This window comes from Myotis nattereri, assembly GCF_964212035.1.
Source record: "Myotis nattereri genome assembly, chromosome: X".
Classification (NCBI taxonomy): domain Eukaryota; kingdom Metazoa; phylum Chordata; class Mammalia; order Chiroptera; family Vespertilionidae; genus Myotis; species Myotis nattereri.
Window position 1 is genome coordinate 136,979,665 of NC_138078.1, and position 18,200 is coordinate 136,997,864.

At 48.1% G+C, this 18,200-nt stretch overlaps 1 protein-coding gene across 1 annotated transcript; it reads left to right on the top strand.

The window, feature by feature from the left end:
- Positions 1 to 15,598: 15,598 nt before the first annotated feature.
- On the top strand, positions 15,599 to 16,321 carry LOC308511852 (melanoma-associated antigen 11-like; the record flags this gene model as incomplete). The annotated part of the gene is made up of 1 exon (XM_081081698.1): positions 15,599 to 16,321. The coding sequence occupies one exon, from the start codon at positions 15,599 to 15,601 to the stop codon at positions 16,319 to 16,321; it is 723 nt and encodes a 240-aa protein (XP_080937824.1).
- Positions 16,322 to 18,200: the final 1,879 nt, after the last annotated feature.

Genomic DNA, 18,200 nt, shown 5'->3' on the forward strand with positions numbered 1-18,200 from the left:
TACAACATGTGTAATACAAGCCCTCATGAGCCAAGGGAGACTTTTACAGCAGACCAGTCACTGGCCAGGACAGACAGGTGTTTTCTTTCAAAGTCTGGTGTCTCCCTCAAGGTGAATGAGCTCATCCCTGCTGGTCACCCTCTGGCAATGGCAGTCATTCAGTGCCCGCTCCCAGACCTCCCACAATGACACCTGGGTGCTCCTGAAGTGTTCTCGGAGTTTGACCACACAGAGAGGGGGAGACTGTATAAGGGAGTCCTAAACACTAACCCATTCTCCTAAAACATTTCTCTTTGTACATTGCAGGAATAAGCAGGGCCAAAATGAGTGATAGCACCAAGATCTTTCCTAGCAGCTTTCCCTTTTCCCTAAAGCTCAGAGTCCTTGAGACAGTCAATGAGCTCAGAGAGGCATCTCACAAGGACAGTCGCCTACTTCTGGGCACAGCAATCTGTTTAGTTGAACAGCAGATGGTGGGTAGTGTTCTCCACGGTGGTGCCAATTCAGTTCTACATCTGCGGCATGATGGCCCGTTGATGGTCATGATTCAGCTGGATTCTCAGTGAACTTCCTGCGGAGTCCTCCTGCCCCTAGGGGACAGGTGCTGTGGGATTCCTACCAGGAATATATCCTTTCCCCCTTTCCTGGGTATGGGCTCCAGTAACCACCTGGGGTTTGAAAGTGCAGTTGGGTACTTCTGCTTCAGGTTGGACAGTACAGCCTGCTTTTCCAGTTCCACAAACTCCACAGGAGCTACATTTACTGGGCCTGAAAAGATTCCCCAAAGTCAAGGAGCGCTGGGAACCACTAGAGAAACATTGAGACGTTTTTTCCTTCCATAAACCAAAGGATTCCTGTGAGAGGAAAGAGTTATTCAGAGTTTCCCCCATGCAGTGGTTCTCAACCTTGGCTGCACATTAGAATCACCTGGGCATCTTTTTAAAATCCTGATTTCTGGGCCTCATCCTCCAGAAATGCTGTTTGTTACTAATGTTGTAGCCCCACCCCATAACAAAGAAACAGAATTTCTGGAGGATGAGGCCCAGAAATCAGGATTTGAAAAAGATGCCCAGGTGATTCTAATGTGCAGCCAAGGTTGAGAACCACTGCACTAGAGGCTAAGCTGATTTCACCAAAGGGACGTGGAGTGAGCTGGGAACCTCTGACTGAGCACTTCTGATGTGTCAAACTTTGTTCAGGGAATTCTGGGTGAGGCCGTGGGAGAGAGGGAAATGAAGAGGAGAGAGTCTGGTCCACTAATGGGCAGGTGCCAGCCCAACTACTGTGGGCAGCATGTAGAGCTCAGAAAGGCCCTGGCTGCTATGGGGAACCCACAGGCAATCAGGTCCCAAGCTCTTTACCAGGTGCAAGGAGCTAGTGTGGGACCTCAACCACTGAAGGGTGAGCGAAAGGGCCCAGGATGCCATGGGCAGTGGGGGTGGGGCAGGTGTGTGAAGTTAGGCAGACAGCCTGAGTCTGGAGGCTACTCAATGTTCTCTGTGCGCTGTGCAGCTGACGCTGGTCTGTCACACACACACACACACACACACACACACACACACACACACACACGTGTGTATACACACATAAACAATCATACAAACACATAGAGTGGTGAGAGGGTTTGCAGCCGGGAAGGGAAGAACTCCCCTGGAAAGGTAAAAAAATAACCCTAGGGACTTGGGCAGGAAAGTTTGCCAGACCCCTGAGCCTAGAGGGTCGGAGGGAGACCACATGGCAGACAGCCGTGACCCTTGGGCCAGGCACAGCCCCTGACTGGGGAAAGGAGATCCACGGGATTCCTGGCGTCAGGGGATTTGAGATCTGGGTTCTGTGTTCACGGAGGACTGAGCCTAATCTGGGCAGCCTGAAGAGCTGACCAGACCATGCAGTGCCGGTCAGAGAAGAGCTTATAGAAACTAAGCCTCCCATATTTCCGCGTTCAGCGTTTGTTTGTTTGTTTTCACTGAATCCAGTTCATAAGACATTTTGGATACAGACACTCACCTGTGCTGAAGAGAGGGAGAAGGTGCGGACTAGTGGAATCTGGGGAGAGACTGAGGAGCGGGGCGGGGCCGGGAGAGGTGGCAGCGAATTGAGTGCTGAGACACCCCTGAGCCCAGGACTGGGGCAGCCATTCTCTCCAGGGAGTGAGACTCCTCTCCCCAGCCACCAGGCAAGGAGCACAGCCACACCCAGATTCCACCCTGAATGAGATCAAGTACTAAATAATCGGATCAGTCCCTGGGAGTTAACAGGGTCTGGCCTATAGAGGGATTTTCAATCCCAGCAACAACACAGAGCAGGTAACTATTAAGGAAGCAGCTCTGGGCAGTGGACTTCCCCACACCAGTTTTAAGTGCAATAGAGACGATAAACCCAAGCTACTGGACAGAGAGGCCCTATAGCCTCAGAGGCCCTATAGCCTCAGAGGCCAACCCAAAAACACTGCCACCCAGAGGCTGAGCCACAATCTGACTCTTAGCTAAATACAAGTTAAGGCAGTCTGGGACACAAATACGGCCTGCTTTAAAATCAGGACTGTGGTTTACAACACAGAGGAACAGTGTATCACAGGGAAATTCAACACTCTCCTGAATACCTGACAGGACTAAGGCGAGCCAGACTGACGAGTAGAAGAACCGAAGGACCTTCACTACTGCAATTTTTTTTCTTCTTTTTTCTTTTTTCACCTTTTAACTAAGAAACCAATTTTTGTTCTTCTTTTTCCATCACCTGATTTTACCCTTTTAATTACTACATTTTATTTTTAACCAGTATTATTACTGCTACCATTTTACCATTTTTTAAAGTGCCATTTTATTTTCTCTTTATTTTATTTGGGGATTAGTGTTCTCTATTCTATTTTCATCATTCCTTTAACATCAATTTTCCCTACCTCAATTTTACCTCTATGCTAAAACCCTCTCCCTCACTTTTCCCCTTTTGTTGTCCTGTTTCTCTTACCCTATTCCTGCTTTAGATTTTCCCTATTCCTTCTGTTTACGTCCTGTCAAAATTTCATCCTACTTATATATCCTATTTCCAATCCACTGCTCTAAATCCTTATACACATATCCCTTATCTTTCTTCACTATCCAAATTTTTTTTTTCTTCTTTTATCTTTCTATTGTTTTGTTGCTGTTTGCTTGATTTTTTAGTATATTGGCTTTTGTTGTTGTTGTTGTTGTTTGTTTTTTTGTGTCTGTGTGTGTGTGTGTGTGTGTGCTTTTTAGGACCGGTTGTGAGGCTGTTTTGCTTTTGCTTTTGCTTTTCTCCTGCTGTTTTTTCCCCTCCCTCCTCCGCCACCCACCCCCCCCCCGCCCCTCGCCGGTTATTTTTGTGCTTCTGTTTTCCCTTGCCTCTCTTGATATTATTGGTTGTTTCTAGTTTGCATTCCTCTCCAGGGAGCTGTTGCTGGAATTTGTTGGAATTAGTGGCAATTCTATAGGAGTTTTCTCCTCATACACATAGCCTCTTCCCCTCTTCTACTTCATTCTCTCTTTTCGCTCTTTTTTTTTCTCTTTTCAATCCACCTCTTTTTTCCAAATTTCATTTTTGCACTCTTTTTTTCTTCCCTACTTTTCTTTTCTTTTCTTTTATCTCTTTTATCTTTTTCTCTTCTTTCTTCCTTATGCCCTAATTCTGCAAGAAGCTAGAAGAAACAGATGAAAAATTCAACTACCTATGCAAGAAGCAAGAAGAAACAGATGAAAAAAGTCAATAACATATGGAAGAAGCTAGTAAGAACAGATTAAAAAATCAACAACTTAAGACGCAAGAAGAAATGAAGAGTGATATAGCTGTAATAAAAAACACCACTGAAAGTATCAACAGTAGACTAGGAGAAGTGGAGGACCGAATTTGTGAATTAGAAGACAAGGAAGCAAAACACACCCAAAATGTACTGCAATTGGAGAAAAAAAATTAAAAGACAGGAGGAGAGCCTAAGGGAGCTTTGGGACAACATGAAACGAAACAACATACGAATAATAGTGGTGCCAGAACAACAGATAGATGAACAAGGATTAGAAAACCGACTCGAAGAAATAATATCAGAAAACTTCCCTGAGGTGGGGAAGAAAAAAGTCACACAAGCCCACAGATTCCCACACAAGGTGAACCCGAAAAGACCCACACCAAAACACATCATAATTACCATGGCAAATGTTCGGGACAAAGAGAGAATCTTACAGGCTGCAAGAGAGAGACAGAAAGTTACATACAAGGCATCTCCCATTAGATTATCAAATGATTTCTCAACAGAAACACATCAGGCCAGAAAAGAATGGACGGAAATTTACAAAGTGATGCAAAGCAAAGGACTGAATCCAAGAATACTCTATCCAGCAAGGCTATCATTCAAACTTGAAGGGGAAATAAGAAGCTTCACAGACAAAAAAAGGCTAAGGGAGTTTATCACCACGAAGCCAGCAATGCAAGGAATGCTAAAGGGACTGGTGTAAAAAGAAGAAATAAAAAGCTCAGAAAGAAAACAGCCACACAAAAAAAAGAAACGGCTACAAACAAGTACCTTTCAATAATAACTTTAAACGTAAATGGACTAAATGCTCCAACCAAAAGACATCGAGTGGCTGAATGGATTAAAAAACATGACCCATACATCTGCTGTCTACAAGAGACCCACCTCATTAGAAGGGACTCACACAGACTGAAAGTGAAAGGATGGAAAAATATCTTTCAGGCAAATGGAAAGGAAAAGAAAGCTGGGGTAGCAATACTTATATCGGACAAAATAGACCTCAAAGTGAAGGCCATAACAAGAGATAAGGAAGGCCACTTCATAATACTAAAGGGATCAATACAACAAGAAGATATAACCCTGGTAAACATATATGCACCCAATGCAGGAGCACCCAAATTCATAAAAAAACTCCTGGAAGATATCAAAGGAGAGATCGATAACAATACAATCTTAGTAGGGGACTTTAATACACCACTGACAGCACTGGATAAGTTCTCTAGACAAACAATCAGCAAAGAAACAGCAATCCTAAATGACTCACTAGATGAGACGGACTTAATAGGCATCTTCAGAACACTTCACCCCAAAGCCACGGAATATACATTCTACTCAAGTGCTCATATGACATATTCAAAAATAGACCATATATTGGGTCACAAGCAGAGTATCCCCAAATTCAAGAAGATTGAACTCATGAAGAGCATCTTCTCAGACCACGATGGCATAATATTAGAAATAAACTACAATTAAAACAACCCAAAATACTCAAACATCTGGAAGCTGAATAGCATGTTATTAAATATTGATTGGGTTACCAATGAGATCAAAGAAGAAATTAAAAACATCCTGGAAACTAATGACAATGAAAACACAACAATCCGAAACCTATGGGCCACAATGAAAGCCGTCCTGAGAGGGAAGTTTATAGTTCTACAGGCCTATCTCAAAAAAACAAGAAAAAATGGTAGTAAAAAATCTAACTCTTCAACTCAAAGAATTAGAAGGAGAGCAACAAAAAAAACCCAGAGTGAGTGGAAGGAAGGACATAATAAAGATTAGAGCAGAAATAAATGACATAGAGACCAAAAAAATAATACAGAAAATCAATGAAACTAAGAGCTTGTTCTTTGAAAAGATAAACAAGATTGACAAACCTCTAGCCAGACTCACCAAGAAGCAAAGAGAGAGGACCGAAATAAACAAAATCAGAAACGATAGAGGCGAAATCACAACAGAACCCACAGAAATACAAATGATTGTTAAAAAATACTATGGACAGCTCTACTCCAACAAACTAGACAACCTGGAGGAAATGGACAAATTCCTAGAAAAATACAACATTCCAAAACTCAATCAGGAAGAATCTAAAAATCTCAACAGGCCAATAACTAGGGAAGAAATTGAAGCAGTCATCAAAAAGCTTCCATCAAACAAAAGCCCAGGACCAGACGGCTTCCCAGGGGAGTTTTACCAAACATTCAAGGAAGAACTAAAACCTATCCTCCACAGACTACTACAAAAAATTCTAAAGGAAGGAACACTTCCAAGCTCATTCTATGAAGCCATCATCACCCTAATACCAAAACCAGGTAAAGACAACACAATGAAAGAGAATTACAGGCCAATATCCCTCATGAACATAGATGCCAAAGTCCTCAACAAAATCTTAGCAAATCGGATCTAGCAGTACATCAGAAAGATCATACACCATGACCAAGTAGGATTTATCCCAGGGATGCAAGGATGGTACAATACCCGCAAATCAATAAACGTGATACATCACATAAACAAATTGAAAGAAAAATACCACATGGTCATACCAACTGATGCAGAAAAAGCATTTGACAAAATTCAACACCCATTTTTGATAAAAACTCTCAGTAAGGTGGGAGTAGAAGGAGCATGCCTCAACATAATAAAAGCCATATATGACAGGCCCACAGCCAACATCATACTCAATGGACAAAAACTAACACCATTTCTCCTAAGAACAGGAACAAGACAGGGATATCCCCTCTCACCACTATTGTTCAACATAGTACTGGAAGTGTTAGCCATTGCAATTAGGCAAGAAGAAGAAATAAAAGGCATCCAAATTGGAAAAGAGGAAGCAAAACTGTCCTTACTTGCAGACGACATGCTATTATACATACAAAACCCTAGAGACTCCATCAAAAAGCTACTAGACTTAATACATGAATTTGGCAATGTAGCAGCATACAAAATTAAGCCCAAGAAATCTGAGCATTTCTATGCACCAATAGTGAACTTTCAGAAAGAGAGATTATAAAAACAATCCCACTTACCATCGCACCAAAAAAATTAAGCTACCTAGGAATAAACTTAACTAAAGAGGTAAAAGATCTCTACTCAGAAATCTACAGGACGTTGAAAAAAGAGCTAGAGGAAGACATAAACAGATGGAAGAACATACCATGTTCATGGATTGGAAGAATCAACATCACTAAAATGTCCATACTACCCAAAGCAACCTATAAACTCAACACACTTCCCATTAAAATACCAACGGCATACTTCACAGATCTAGAACGAACTCTCCAAATATTCATCTGGAATAAAAAAAAAAGACCCCGAATAGCTGCAGCAATCCTGAAAAAGAACCAAGTTGGTGGGATCTCAATACCAGATATCAAGCTGTATTACAAAGCCACTGTTCTCAAAACTGCCTGGTACTGGCACAAGAACAGGCATATAGATCAATGGAATAGAATAGAGAGCCCAGAAATCACCCCGAACCAATATGCTCAATTAATATTTGACAAAGGAGGCAAGAACATACAATGGAGCCAAGATAGTCTCTTCAATAAATGGTGTTGGGAAAATTGGACGGACATATGCAAGAAAATGAAACTAGACCACCAACTTACACCATACACAAAAATAAACTCAAAATGGATAAAGGACTTAAATGTACGACAGGAAACCATAAAAATTCTAGAAGAATCCAAAGGCAACAAAATCTCAGACATATGCCGAAGCAATTTCTTCACTGATACAGCTCCTAGGGCACTTGAAACTAAAGAGAAAATGAACAAATGGGACTACATCAAATAAAAAGCTTCTGCACAGCAAAAGAAACCATCAACAAAAAAACAAGAAAACCCACTGTGTGGGAAAACATATTTGCCAATGTCATATCTGATAAGGGCCTAATCTCCAAAATTTATATGGAACTCATACAACTTAACAAAAGAAAGTTAAACAATCCAATCAAACAATGGGCAAAGGACCTAAATAGACACCTTTCAAAAGAGGACATTCAGAAAGCCAAGAGACATATGAAAACATGCTCAAAGTCACTAATCATCGGAGAGATGCAAATCAAAACAACAATGAGGTACCATCTCACACCTGTCAGACTGGCTATCATCAACAAATCAACAAACGACAACTGCTGGAGAGGATGTGGAGAAAAAGGAACACTTGTGTACTGCTGGTGGGAATGCAGACTGGTGCAGCCACTATGGAAGACAGTATGGAGTTTCCTCAAGAAACTGAAAATGGAACTCCCATCTGACCCTGTGATCCCACTTCTAGGTATATATCCCAAGAAACCAGAAACACCAATCAGAAAGGATAGATGCACCCCTATGTTCATAGCAGCACAATTCACCATAGCTAAGATCTGGAAACAGCCTAAGTGCCCATCAGTAGATGAATGGATTAGAAAACGGTGGTACATCTACACGATGGAATACTATGCTGCTGTAAAAAGGAAGGAACTCTTACCATTTGCAATGGCATGGATGGAACTGGAGAGCATTATGCGAAGTGAAATAAGCCAGCCAATGAAGGAAAAATACCACATGATCTCACTCATTCCTGGATAATAGAGACCATTATAAACTTTTGAACAATAATAGATACAGAGGCAGAGCTGCCTCAAACAGATTGTCAAACTGCAGTAGGAAGGCCGGGGAGGGTTGGGGGGCAGGAGGAGGGGGTAAGAGATCAAGCAAAGGACTTGTGTGCATGCATATAAGCATAACCAATGGACATAAGACATTGGGGGAGAGGGGAGGCTAGGGGCCTGTCAAGGGAGGGGGGAAAATAAGGACACATATGTAATACCCTGAGTAATACATTAAGCAATTAAAAAAAAAGTAATGGAGAGGAGGGAAAAATAAAAAATAAATAAAAATAAAAACATAGTCTGGTTTTCCGAACAGTAAAAAAAACACACACACTCACACTAAACAAACAAACAAAAAAAACACAACACATAGACAACGCCACATGTAAACCTGAACCTGTTCCTGCCTCTCAGATCACCAACAGGAACTGAGACTCAATATAGACAGAAGGGTTCACCCAAATCATAGGAACTCGGCCCACGGAACCCAAGCCTGGGCCCCTTGTTGCCCCTTTGAAGGTGTGCTGCTTACACAAACTACAGCCCCATCTCCACAGCTTCAAAAGAAAACAAGCCCCAAACTCCTGAGCAAGGTCCTTGGGGGTATTCTTGGAGGAGTGTGAGCAGCTCTCAGGGTGTCAGGCCTTGCCAGCGCTCACTCCTCTCCCATATTTCTCCCTTTGGGAGGAGAGTCTGAATCTACATGGGGTTCCAGCCCAGCCTCTCCAGCAGCAGCTCCAGCCAGAGGGCTCTTCCCAGTCCCTGTGAGCAATGTGGATGGCGATGGTGCAGTTCCTGTGGCAGCTCCGTAGGGTCGCCAACAAGTCTCCAGAGTCATGGCCCCATTTAAGACCAAGCCTGCATAAGGCTGCCAGGAGAGGCAGGAGAACTCCATCTCCCCAGAGGTCCGTGGGCCTCACGTGGGCTGTGGAAACCCAAAAGTGTGAATGTCAATAAGCATCATGCATCAGCCCTCCGTGTTCATGGTCTGTGGGCTGACCTCTTCCCCCAGTGTCCCCTGGGGCCCTGGAACCCCACTGACAGGGATGGTGGGAGAGCAGAGAGTGTTGGCTCCTTCTCCCTATCCCCACGCACACAGCTGCCAGGCCCCATGGAAAGGGCTGGTGATGCAGATGCCTCGTCCATCAGATGGAGTCTTTGGGGAGCTCAAGGAAGAAGGTGGCGACAGGCAAGGAGAGGCACTCAGGACAGGGTGTGTTCAGTTCCACAAAGAAGGTCACTGAGACCAGGGGAGCACAGATGTGGGAGAACGGGAGCTTTGGCTTCACACCGGGTGAGTGGGTTCTAGTCCTCTCCCAGCAAAGACCCTCCTGGGTTTTGTTTCTTCCCCCCTCCTCCAAGACTGTCAGCTCCCTCCTCTTTTCACCCCAAGGTGCTACAGTCCCCATGCACACTGGTCCCTCTTCCAAGGCTCCTGATTGTAAATCCTTATAATCAAACCTCAGCTGGGCCCTGGGATACCCCTGTGCGAGCTCAGATCCTCCAGCCAGGTGTCTACACTCGATCACTTTGGGAGCCACCCTCCTCCATTCCCTGGCTGCACCAATACTATCCGCTCTCAGCAGGCACACCTGGTCCCCACTGCAGCCTAGAGACAGGAATAACAGGACCAGGAACAATTGGCACTAGAACCCACACAGCATGCCCCTATCAGGCCCTGGGATGGGCATGATCCACGGATCCTAGAATTCAAGACTCAAATAACTGGGTGGACAGTGCCATTGCCACCACATTCTACAGTTGCGAAGGTGGCACCTAGGGATCTAAATATGGCCCATGATCTTGGGCCCTGACTACCTCACCCGCTGTTCTTGCCTCTCTTCCTTGTACCTGGGGAAGGGGGTCGTACCTCCTCAGAGCTGTGCAGTCACAGGAGCAGAAACACAGCCTGCGGATTCAGCCGGGTCCTAGTACCTGGCGGAGCTCAGTCTCCATAGGGCTGTGAGTACCTGCCCATTAAGAGGATAGTCAGAACCGGTGGCTACACATCATCATCATAGGGCCTGGGCCTCGTTACCACACTCGACATGAGCACCCCCACTCTGCTTGTCTTTCCCCTCCTGTCTTTAAAGTCCATGAACCTGATATCAGCTATTCTGTCCTCGTGTTTATGAAAACACACCCAATCTCAAAGACCAGGCTCTGAGGACATTAAAGCTGCCACCTGTGCACTCTCTTCCCAATCCAGTGTCCTGACAGTCCCTGTGCCCAGCACCGCTGCATTCCCTCCCTTTCTCTCTGGCTGGGTCTCCTACCCATGGGCAGGGTCCCAGGACCTGCAGGACTCATGGTGAGGGCGTGGGGAGGACAAGGTGACTCTGGGCCAGAGCAGTCAGTCCCGGGAGCCCGAAGGCGCGGGATGACCAAGAGTGGTGAGGACTGGCTTCCGGGTTCTCGTGGTCTGAGGACTGAGGAAGCCCCCTAGCACACCTTGAAGTATGCATGCCTGAGGCTTGGCCAGGGCCATAAGTGTCCGCAGTGTGCCTGTACTTGCCAGCAGCACCTGCAAGCCTCATGGTAGGCCTGTGGATTTGCGTTGCTTCCAGACTTCTACCTTAGGAGTGGAAAAGGGAGGCGAGGGAATTGTCCTGAAGGTTCTGGATTCAGGGCAACGTGGGAGGGGTGCCAGGCAATACTGGTAATTAAAGTGTGGGTCTTGAGGCAGGATGATGGTACTTCCCACCCCAGTAAACACAGGGACCGGCTGGCTTAGTGTCTGCTGGCACAACTGGCACACTGGGCACGATAGTCAACGTGGTGTGTCTTAAAGTCCACCTTGGAGGTCTCAGAGAGATGGAGGGCAAGGCCTGCAGTATTCACTCTCAGCTCAGCAGAAGGGAAAGGTCCCAGGCACTCTCCCACTGTGCATGGGTTGTGTGGAAGGAGGATACCACACTCCAAACAGTGGGTGCCTTGAACCCAGTCTGTGCTGCTATCAGTCCTGGGTAAGGCTCGGCATGGGTCGGCAGAGGTAGTTCCTCCACAGGTTTGTCTCAGGGCACTTGGCCTGCGGGGCACAGACCCAGGTCAGCACAGGGTGGTGGCCCAGGCCATTCAGCCCAGATAGGGACCAGAAGGGGCGGGCGGGGCACAAAGGAGCAGAACTCCGCCCCTGTCAAGTGTCCTGGGTGACCACACAATTGGTTTCCGGAAGTGATGTCACTGACTCATGGACTTCCGCCTGAGAAGTCTGAGGGAGCTGAGCGCCATCTTTGGGAGGCCGGCTTCGGGTCAGTAGACGGTACAGGCGCTGAGGGGAGCCTCCTCAGGTCGGCGGGGCCCAGGCTCTGCCTGGGATCAGGGTGAGGACCAGACGGAGGTACCCGGGGAGCTAGTTCAGCCCGAGTTGGGAGCCCTGGGGAGGTATGCCCACAGGCCTCCCCTGGGGTCTCGGGGGTGAGGGCCTCCGTGTGGGGGTCCGGCCTCGCGGTTCACAGAGGGAGGGTCCTAGGACCTGCAGGCCTCATGGTGACGCCGTGGGGAGGACATGGTGACTCTGGGTCCAGAGCCGTCAGTCCCGGGAGCCCCAAGGCGCGGGATGACCACGAGTGGTCAGGACTGACTTCCGGGTCCTCGTGCTCTGAGACCCTCGGGCGGCTCCGTGTCAGAGCAGCATCTCAGGTCGGCAGAGGGGGTCCGGACCTGCCCGGCGTCAGTGTGGGAACCTGAGGGAGACTGGGGGGCCTGGATCCCACAAGGGTGTCCATCGGGCAGGCCTCCTGGGGTGGGGGAGGGGTGATCTCACACATTGTGCTTTGTGATTTCTGCATTGGGTCTGAGAGACACTGGGGGGTTTGGTAGAAGGAGCAGGGCTTCAGGCAGCAGAGGGGGCCCCCAGGTCCTGCCGCTCTCAAGTTGTGGTCCCTGAGGGAGATTGGGGGCCCTGGACCTCAGAATCCTCAGTGCTGGGAGGACCAGAGTGGGCGGGGTACTACAGGATGGGGTGACTTCTGCATCAGGTGTGAGAGACTGGGTTTCAGGGTAAGGAGCAGTGCCACAAGTCCGCTGAAGAAGAGAAGATGGGGACCAGGACCCCACAATTTAGGGGAACCCATAAAGGGCCTCCCCTGATATTAGCCATGGAGGAGTCCATGTCAGATGACCCTGTGAGGTGTCTCCTGACTTCCGCATGCAGGTCAGAGGGAGACTGGAAACTTGGTAAATCATGTGAGGCCTCACTCAGGTCCACAGAAGGGATGCAGAAGCACTGCCCAGAGTCAAGGTGCTTTTCCTGACTATTGCATCCGGGTCTGACAGGCTCTGGGGTTCGGTGTAAGGAGCAGGGTCTCAGGTAGGCAGAGGGAACAGTCAAGGTGAGGACCCCCAGGGAGGACTGGGGGAATCCAGGAACCCTAACTGGAGGGGAGTCCACAGAAGTCTGCCCTGCTCAAAGTGTTGGGAGGCCCTATGGTGGATGACCATGCAGAGAGGAACCGCAGAAGCCCAGACTTGATGTCAGCCCTTGGAATTCAGGGGAATGACATATTTGGCAGAGGGGAGGACCCGGGTCTTGCCCCAAGTCCAGGTGAACATGCAAAGGGAAGACTGAGGGACCCTGGACACCACAACAGTGATGCCCCACATTACCCCTACTGTGAACCCTTGGAAGTCCCTGGTCCATGACCACTTGCTCTCTTCCTGACTTGGGCCTCTCAGGTTGACAGGAGGTTCCAGCTCCAGCCAGGAGTCACGGTGAGGATCCTGCAGGAAGACAAGCGGACTCCACCCCCTGAGCTCTGAGGGGTCAGGCTCCAGGTAGGCAAAGAAGAGGGCTGCAGGGCTCTGCCAGGATACCAGGTGAGGACCCGAGGTAGGACTCAGGAAGCCCCCTAGCACACCTGGATGTCTGTATGCCTGAGGCTTGGCTAGAGCCGTAAGTGTCCGCAGTGTGCCTATTCCTGCCAGCAGCACCTGCAAGCCTCATGGTAGGGCTGGGGATTTGGGTTGCTTCCAGACTTCTACCTTAGCAGTGGCAAAGGGATGTGAGGGCATTGTCTTCAAGGTTCTGGATTCACGCAACGTGGGAGGTGTGCCAGGCAATGCTGGTAATTAAAGTGTGGGTCTTGAGGCAGGATGATGGTACTTCCCACCCCAGTAAACACAGCGACTGGCTGGCTTAGGCTCTGCAGGCACAACTGGCACACTCGGCACGATAGTCAATGTGGTGTGTCTTAAAATCCACCTTGGAGGTCTCAGAGAGATGGAGGGCATGGCCTGCAGTATTCACTCTCAGTTCAGCAGAAGGGAAAGGTCCCAGGCACTCTCTGAGTAAGCGTAGGTAGCACAGGGAGGAAAGAGGATACCACACTCCAGACAACGGGTGCCCTGAACCCAGTCTGTGCTGTTGTCAGGCCTGGGAAAGGCCTGGCATGGGTCGGCAGAGGTGGTTCCTCCTCACGTTTGTCTGAGGGCACTCTGGAAGGACAGGGCCTTGGTCAGAGGGAATGGCTTCAGTTCATGCACAGATGAGCTGAGGTTGTGGAAGGGTCATAAAGCTGTGAATGCTTTCTTGTGGGAAACTGCAGCTATGTGCTCCCTGAGAAAAGAAGAGAGCCCTCAGCATCAGGGAGTGACCTGTCCTCAGCATCCATATTCCCCAGGCAGGGGTACCTGGGTGTGACATGCTCTCCCTTTCCACATGCCTGCTCGTCCTGAGCTTTTGTCACTGAGGACAGTTATTCAGGGTGAAATCAAGTCAGCTGGATTCAGATCCAGTCCAGGCCAGGAAGAAAGGCAAGTATCCTGAGGCCAGACTACGGGAACTCTACCCGGAATGGATGGGCCCAGGCCCTGGTGTCAGTTGTGTGATAACCTGGACAGGGGTGGGGGCAGATGGAGCTCCTGTTCACTTTTGTCTCAGAGCTATCAGCAAGGTGAGGACCTTGGTGTGAGACCATACGTCGTATCATCCCCAGGATCCAAATTTTGTCAACAGAGAGATGAGTCCCTGTTCCTGCCAAGAATCAAGGTGAGCACTGAGGGGGAGCAGAGCACATGGGAACCCAGACTTACCCTGCCTCCTCTGTCAGCAATGGGGAAACTCGGAATAGGGCCTGGATTACCTCAGCTCACTTCCCTACTCCTGTATCTCAGGGAGGTGCACCCTAAGTCTAAGTAGATTGCGCTCAGTCAGCAGAGAGAGTGTCTGAAACCCTGCAGTGCGTCATGGTGAGAAGTGATCAGAGCCTTAACCCAGCGTAGATGGACCCAAATCTTCAGTCACCCCTTCTTGATCCTCTGGGAGAGGGACCCCCTCATTTTCTTCACTCAAGTGTCAGGTGTGTGTGGTCTTGTTCTGAGAGTTTGACCTCAGGCCAGCAGACGGCAGTGAGGGCCCTGGCCCTGGCAGGGGAAGGGTGAGGATCCTACATGTGCAAGGAGGAACCTCCCACCCACAACAGAGGGGACCTCACAGAGTCCTGCTGCCCCTCCTGTCAGCTTTGGGGTTCCAGGACTGTGATTGCCATGTGCATCCTGAGGTGCTCCGTTTTTCCCACCAGCAGAGCCCCCGGATAGAAGGAGGTGAAGGCCTTGGTTTATGCTACATATTCTCAGGTCACAGAGGAGCAGGAGGCCAGGAAGTGCTAGGAATTAAGGTGAGGTTCCGACCATGAATATGTCCCCATGGGCTCGCCACCACTGTCAGAGGGGACCCCACATTGCCTGACACCTCCACACCCCACCGTCAGCTACAGAACCCTGCACTGTGCCTTCTACACCCTGAGCAGTCATGTCACTTCCTACTTCAGGCTCCTAGTGGGCAGGCTGATCAGGAGTGAGCCCTGTGAGGCCCATGGACACCCCTAAAGGGGAGACCTGGAAGTCACCTTTGTCAGAGCCGCCTAGGGTGTGTTTCTCAGCTCATGCCTCTCATACTCCCCTTCCCCCAGGCCCGTGGGTCCTAATCGCCCATCTTCTGCCCACACTCGGTCACTGTTCGAGCACGAGTCATCATGCCTGGTCATCATATGAGTGAGCTGTGGAAGCCTGAGGAAGACCATCTGGACCCAATGGAGATCCCTGACATGTTGGTAGAGGAACTGTTCTGGGCTATGCAGGAGGAGGAGGAGGAGGAGGAGGATGAGGAGGAGGCCCTGTCTCTCTCCTCCTCTCGGTCTTCCTCCCCCTCAGTCCTGTTTATAGACAGCCTAGAGGAGGTGTCTGCTGCTGAGACACCAAGTCCTCCCCAGAGTCCTCAGGGTGCCTTCCCCCATGCCATGGCAGCCTTTCCATGGAGACACGCTGAAGATGAGAGCTCCAGCAGCCAAGATGAGGAGGGTCCAAACACTGAGGGAGGCCCTGATGAAGATGCCGATTCCTTGCTCCACAAAGCACTGCATTTGAAGATGGTAGAAATGGTGGAGTTTCTACTCCTTAAGTATCGTGCAAAGGAGCCGACCACCAAGGCAGAAATGCTGAGTAGTGTCATCAAAGAGCACCAGGACCACTTTCCTGAGCTCTTCAGTGCAGCCACTGAATGCATCCAGTGGGGCTTTGGTATTGTTGTGAAAGAAATGGACCCCAGTACTCACACCTATGTCCTGGCCACTGCCTTGGGGCTCAGCTATGATGGGATGGTGAGCGATGGGCACAGATATCCCAACACAGGCCTCCTGGTCACAGTTCTGTGGGTGATCGCCTCAGAGGGTGATTGTGCCCCTGAGGAAAAAGTCTGGGCAGCACTGAATGTTCTAGGGGTGTATGATGGGAAGGAGCATTGGCTCTATGGGGAGCCCAGGGAGCTCATCACCAAAATTTGGGTCCAGGAACAGTACCTGCTGTACCGCCAGGTGCCCAATAGTGATCCTGCATGCTATGAGTTCCTGTGGGGTCCCCGAGCACATGCAGAGACTACCATGTTGAACACCCTCCAGTTTGTGCTCGGGGTTAATGACAGGGATCCCTATTCCCTTTCATCCCTGCTTGAAGGGCCTGAGTAATGACACTATGCCTGAGCCAGAGTTGAATCCAGGCACTTTTCAGGCCCATGAGCATTAACTTCTTTTGCTGGGCAGAAAGTGCATCCAATTTTCAACTCTATGTTTGAGAAGAAACTAATAGTGAGGCCCAGGGAAAGGTATGAGCTCCTATTATGATTGAGAAATTTGTGATTTATTATTTTGCGATTTTTAAGGAAATTTTTGAATGTCCCTTTTCATAGAAGCTTTCATAAACTTTTAGCATGTGAGTTTGTAAATGACATTGATCACATTATATATTTCTACGTGTCCAGCTCAAGAGTAAGAGATTTGCTATTGTATAACCAAAATTGGGACACTTTCCATCCTAGTTTGTGATCCCAAAATAGATAACATGGCATTATAAAAGGATTTCCTTGGAAATGTGTAAGAACTCGGCAGTACATGCAATGGAGTTAATAAATAGAAAAATAATAGCAAAAGGTTGTTAATTTTTGATTCTTATCTCTTCTCGTCTGTCTTTGCATGAAACAACTTATCGAAGGATCCTTGGTTCCGGCAAGAAAGTGGAGGGATTTCATCTGCATAAAGACGACCCCTGCTCAGTGGTTCATTTAATCCCCAGACATTCACTGAGCCTATGTCCTCTGGAAGATCCTGTGTTAGTAGTGGGGACACCAACATAAGCAGGGCACACCCACCCACAGGATGATAGTGTAGGAGCTATAGTCATATAAGGGAGGGGTTAGGTGTCCCCTAAATCTTACAAACAAGTAACAGAACAGGTGAGGTGGTGGGCCTCCAGGGAACAGCACTCAATTTTGAATGGCCTTCATTTTTACCGCAGCGTAGTTGCAACAGCATGGTGGAACTGGAGAGCATTATGTTAAGCCAAATAAGCCAGTCAGAGAAAGATAATTATCACATGATCTCACTTATATATGGAATATAATGAACAACAAATGGATGGACAAAAACATCCAAATACAGAGAAGCATCGATCTGACCATGAAACCTCAGAGGGAAGGTAGGGGAGGGTGGAGGTAAGGGGGAGAGATCAACCAAAGGACTTGTATGAAGCATATAGGCCTAACCAATGGACACAGACGCCAGGGGGGTGATGGCATGAGTGGGGGGCTGGAGGAGGGCAATGGGTGGATAAGGACTCATATGTAATACCTTAATTTAAAAATGATGTGCATGGCATGAGCCACGCAGACACTGTGCCATTGGACAGTATGAGCACTAGGCGTGTTATACCCATCATCTGCACAGATTTCTACAGAACTAGAGTTACTGAGCCATGAGAAACATGATGGCCTGGGAGAGCCTAATTGGGATTAAATGTTAATGATCTTGAGTGTACTCTGGCCAATCATTATCAAGGGGTAGATTTTGGGTGGGGGTGAAATGAATGAAAGCATTTGTTTGGATGAAAGAGCAGCTTGGACAGAGGGAAAGAGTTGTAAGTAGATTCTCTTTTTGGCATCTTTGTGTGTGTCCAGCTGGGAAGGCTCCCCACACCTGAATGTCAGCATACATCCATGAATTGGGTATCCTCTTTGGCCGACTGGGTGTTCTGTGCCCAACTGAACTGCACATTCTCTAATATGACCTTAATAACAAACAAGTAATCACAGTGCCAGAGGCGAGAGTGGAAGTATCTGGGATAAAAACGATATTAGAAATAACTGCCATTCATTACAGATTCAGTCTCCACTAGGTACTGTGCACGGTGGTTTACAAACACTCCACACATCCCTGCAGTCCTATAAGACAGGGCTTATCAGACCCACTTACTTCACAGAGGAAGAACCTGATGCCCATTGGGCCTGCTAATTTTCCCAAGAATACATGGCTAGTAAGTGGCATCGTGGAGTCTTGACCCCTTGCCTGAATT